The following is a 5,231-nucleotide window of genomic DNA, read 5'->3' on the forward strand; positions in this document are numbered from 1 at the left end:
TGGATTTTACCATCCACCATGTTGACGTCACATTGGCTTCAACACACAAGTAGCCGCGGGCGCGAGAATGCGGACGTCCTCTGGAAGCAGACTCCGAGAAAGATGGACATTGCGAGCACAAGACAGTTTGTGTGACACCCTCATTATGGAAAACAAACGTTGAAATGTATATGATGCAGCTTTTAAGTTAAAGGCAGTCAATTTGGCAGAAAACGAAGGAAATAGAACCGCTGCACGTAACCCTGGAACCAACGAGTCAATGGTGAGACGTTTGGAGACGCCAGCAGGAAGAATTGTCTCAATTCAATTGTGTTGAAATGTTAATAAATAGGAGCTTCCCCAAACAGTTTCCTCTTTCCCGACAATCCTCTCTGTGCACGAACCATATGGTTATTAAACATAAAAAACCTGCGGCTTATAGTCCTGTGCGGCTTGTATATGTACGAATCATGCAATTTAGCTTCTGCGGCTTATATTCAGGTGCGGCTTATAGTCCAAAAATTGCGGTGCTTGTGGTTAAAATATTTCACAAAAGTAAAAAAAAAAAATAAAAAAAAAAACTAAAGTCTATATCTCAGCTAATGTCACATAATGGAAAAAGATATGTATACTGCAGGTCTTTTCAATCAATTCGATTACGATCTGTACATTTATGTGATTTTATCTTAATTTATATAAGGAATAAATTAACTTTACTGAGGGTTATTGCATTCATAGATCAAAAACGGATAAAAACTAAAACTTATTGCAATTAATTTAATCAATACGACACATTTAGAGAGAAAAATGTCTGATTTTGTCTGAGAATTGGTGCATCTCGAGCTTTTCTTCACCAAATTTCTGGGAAATTCTCGCCTATTTTGCATACCCAAATGGAAAAGCAAAAAACTGAGGAACTGTAAGCCCCAATTACATGTGTGATCCGTTATTTGAAAGCTAACACCTTCTAGTTTCTGAATATATACATAAAAATTGGGTGAGTAAAACATCCAAGCTGCATCAAACCCAAGCTGCATCAGTCCAAACATGACTCGAAAAGTCTGTTTTGAACAGCAGTAATAAAGACATGTTTGCTTGTTGTGGCCGCCTTGTCATGCTACATTTCGACATGCTGCTATAATTGTGCTTTGGTGCTCGCTATGTCCATAAAATGAACTAGGTGGTTGAATTGTGAAGAATCTAAGCTTTCCAACGATATCTAACATGTCAATATTGGAAAACATTTTACCAGTGTAATTTTCATGCATTCTGAGTTATTATTTGTAAACGCTTTAAAACGGTGGATTTTAAGAGGTTAAAAGGTGCATTTAGGTTGCTGTTGACCACGAATGGCAGTAAGACAAATTAAAAGTTGCATGAGGATCTGAGAGCTTCCTCACAGTATCTCTAGAATGCATGGATGATTATCCAAAAAACTGTACGAAAATGTAATAATTTTATGAGGACATTCTTCCTGCAGAGTAAAAAGAAAAATGTCATTAATGACAACATTCAGATCTAAGCCCCAAATCAACAAGCTTTCAATCAATTCAGGCTGTTGCTAACGGTGCTATTTAAAGCAAACTGAACTTCAGAGCAACACTTCAACACATTGATTCACACACTGCACCACCGACATGCAAACAAGCACAAAGCTCTGAAAATATTTACCTGGTAGTTTGAGTGACGTAAAAAGTAGTCAGGGCATCCTGCTAAAGCCATGATGTTTGCCTTGTGCTCCCTCTTATAGGGAACCCTCTGGTCTCACCGAGCACCCTGCACATGGAGGAGGAGCACAACAAACAAATGAGACAAAGCAAACCTAATCTGACAGGATAATGATTAGATGGAGAAACTCCAGAAAGACAGATGTCAGGGATTCTTCTAAACCAGCCAGCCATGCAGAAGATGCTACTTGATTAAACCTGTAGCCAGTACCCAAAAACCTACACGCATCTAGCTTTACCGAACGAGGAGAAATTGCATGTGTACCTGAATGCATTGAGGTGCATGTACACACTGATTCTAGTGCAAACAAAGCCATTGTGTTCAACACACACACACTTATATACACACCAGCCAGTCCCCAAACAAAGCCTGGGGCTTAAGACTAAATAAGAAACCTTTTCCAAGCTGGCAACACATGACCACACACCACCTGCAGCCTGTTAAAGAAGCCAGGGGGGCTCATTCAGCTAACTGGTTATAGTGGCTAAAAAAATGGACTCTCGTACGTCAACATTTAATCCTGTATTTATTTCTAGTTTTATTGAAAGGCTAAACTATTCTCCAACTTTTCTTTAAATTCTCATTCTAGCCTCCCTAAACACTGCCACTGTAATCTGTTCTCACAAGGCATCAACGGGTTATGGTTTTGGAGTATAAAAAAAGCTTTTCAAAATAATTGCTCCTACAGAAAAAAAAAATCAATAATGAGAAAGCACCAGAGTGCTGCAGATGTTTTGCTAGTTTCCCCTGACTCCAACTCTCCCTGCAAACTGCTAGTCAGCTGGCTAAAAGAAGGTCACCAAACTTTCCCTACCCCTGCAAAACAAAAAGGTTAAGCTGCTTTTGAAATGCTGTCGAAACTTCTACCGCTTTAAGCTACGATTGCTGACTGAAACCTGGCTACCTGAGTAGAAAGCCTGACTAATTTACAAGCAAACACAGATGCTTTATCTGTAGACCTCAGAAAATGTTGCTATAATCTAAACTTTAAAAAAACAACTCCATCTCCCTGGTGTTGTTTCATGTTTTTGTTAACATCTATTCATTTTAAATAATAAGAGTACTTTGATCAAATCTAACAATCAGGGTTATCTCATACCGACCTATGACTTATACCAACCTAAAAGTTTGTTAGAGATCCTTAATGACCATGAAAGCCAGCCCTGCTCCCTGCTATGAAACCTCCCCATCCGCATGGTTTGGTTCATAGAAAGCTGCGATCATAATCAGGAAAACTTCAGCCTTGTTATGTTCACTGAAACCAGGCCATCTGCATGCTTCATCGAAGGGCAGCTCGCAGCTCATGCAGAAAGCTATGCATCAATCTACACAGGAACACTGAAGTTTGCATTCCTCTGAGCCAGCTCTCTGATTTCCCTATACTTTCCCTCTCAGTGCCTCTCTATTGTACAGGTCGGGACATTATATAACAGATATCAGATGGTTCAAACAATAACTCTTCCACCCCCTCCACCTCCTCAGCCGCCTCCAACTTCTCCTTTCACCCCACTAATTACTGTTTCCACAGGGGCTCTGCTATCTTTAGGTCGCTCTCGCTGACTGAGAATGCGTGTCCAAATGTGTATGCACAGTTGGACACACATTGAAAAAGACACCCTCTCCAGAACTGATAATTGCATCCCCCTCTTTTTTTCTTTTTTGCTTTTCAGCTACAACCAGTTTTTGAGCCTCACATGTTCTTCCTCCACAGGATCAGGCTGCTCACTCCAAACAAAAAGCTGGCCAAAAGGGCAAGCCCTGCTGATTGTATGTGCAAGTCTAATAAGCCTGAACACTAAGCCCAAGCCCTGAGTGCATGACATTTAGTGACATTTGTAGGTCCTCCTGCAGAGAAAGGGAATAATTCAGCTTTACTAGTGATACTGGAACACCTAGAGATTTAAAGGACTATAAAGCAACATGATATTAACACACTTGCTGGGTGTTTATCCTCAGTCCTTCAAACATGTATTTCTGCAAAAATAGCATTTACAAATGCATATAAATGTGGTGTTCTCCATGCAGCAGCAGAGACGGATGAATATTTAAAACATGAACTCTCTGCTAAGAGAAATCATCAACACACAGCTTGCTATCTCCCTGCATGGAGCAGCTCCCAAACATGCAGCTGGTTTATATAAACGCCTTGTCTATTTAAGTGGCAGCGTTGCGGATGAAATAAGCATTGCACTCCTTACTGACAACCATACATAACATTAAGCCTGACTTATTGAGTGCAAATACTAACAATACAACCCTAACTTTTATTTTTTTAAGCAGCCAAACCAAGTTTTAACGCTAAATAAGGGCACAAATCAAAGTATAAAAAAAAAAAATAAAATAAAAAAATGTGTCTTATCTCATTTTGAAGATGATGCAAAAGTTTTTGTACATCTTGTTATAATAAAAACAGAATATCTGTAAAACTGTAATATCTTACTGTAGAGCCGTCAGTAAACGCTCCACTGCGCGCCCCTGAATGCCTCAGACTGACAGAAAACGCGTCTCTGTGTAGAAATTAGTTCCTAAACAAATACACACACAAAAAAAGACGCTTACGGTTATGAAAGGGCAGCGTGCGGTTCGAGCTTGTTTCCAGGACCCCGGTTTAAACGCTTCAACTTTCCTCCTCTGAATCTCTGCTCAAACTGCTCCCCCCCTCACCCCCCTGTCCGCCGCCGTGTTCACCTTGTCCCCCGAAGCGCTGCCCTTGCGCACGTACGGACCGCACATACACACGCACACTCTCGCTATTACTCGGGCACGCGCACACAGGCATAGACACGTTCAGATTGCTCCAGGCTTTCCCCCCCCACACTCCCCCCACCCCTCGCCGTGTTTCGACCAGCTGACTCCCCTTCGGTCTCGCCCCTCACCCTCACGCGCGCATGCACGCGCATAAGGAAACCTCTCTCTCTCTCTCTCTCTCTCTTCCAGCTCCGCCCTCCTACTGCACTGTAAAAAGTATCTAACTTTTGTCTAACAAGCTGCAGGTCAGTGGGGATTCACCGTAATGCAACACTAAGCAGGTGCTTAGGGCCCCAAGTTCCTAGGGGCCTCATAAAACTCTCTTTAGATGTATAGTTAATACAACTATTCCTTATTTGTGCACATTAATTGTTTTTAATGATTAATGGGCCTCCCGGCTGCTCAGTGGCGGAGTGGGTAGCACTGATGCCTTGCAGCAAGAAGGTTCTGATTTAGATTCCTTTCTTCATGTAGTTTGCAAGTTCTCCCTGAGCATGCGTGGGTTCTCTCCGGGTACTCCAGCTTCCTCCCACAGTCCCAAAACATGAATGTTAGGTTAATTGGCATCTAGAGATTCTCCTTAGGTGTGAGTCTGTGCGTGAATGGTTGTTTGTCCTGTTTATCTCTGTGTTGCCCTGCGATGGACTGGTGACCTGTCCAGAGTGTACCCAGCCTCTCACCTGTAGACAGCTGGAGATAGGCACCAGCACCCCTCGCGCCCCCCCCCCCCCTTCAGCGTTCAACACATTGGACTACACATGTTCAGAAACGTCTGA

General features: G+C 42.2%; 1 protein-coding gene across 3 annotated transcripts in view; it reads right to left on the reverse strand.

Moving 5' to 3' along the window:
* Window positions 1-4,404, reverse strand: part of LOC107091852 (growth factor receptor-bound protein 10-like) — a 79,055-nt gene extending 74,651 nt beyond the window's left edge. For 2 of the 3 annotated variants that reach the window (XM_015386023.1, XM_015386020.1), the window contains exons 1-2: window positions 4,267-4,404; window positions 1,651-1,755 (exon numbers count right to left, since the gene is read on the reverse strand). In XM_015386023.1, coding sequence (XP_015241509.1) covers window positions 1,651-1,701 — 51 coding nt within the window. In that variant the 5' untranslated portion in view covers window positions 1,702-1,755; window positions 4,267-4,404. Of the gene's footprint in view, window positions 1-1,650; window positions 1,756-4,147 lie in introns of all 3 variants that reach the window. The other variant, XM_015386022.1, reaches the window with a different exon arrangement.
* Window positions 4,405-5,231: the final 827 nt, after the last annotated feature.

The sequence above is a fragment of the Cyprinodon variegatus genome, unplaced genomic scaffold (genome assembly GCF_000732505.1).
Source record: "Cyprinodon variegatus isolate N-32 unplaced genomic scaffold, C_variegatus-1.0 Scaffold354, whole genome shotgun sequence".
In the NCBI taxonomy this organism is placed as follows: domain Eukaryota; kingdom Metazoa; phylum Chordata; class Actinopteri; order Cyprinodontiformes; family Cyprinodontidae; genus Cyprinodon; species Cyprinodon variegatus.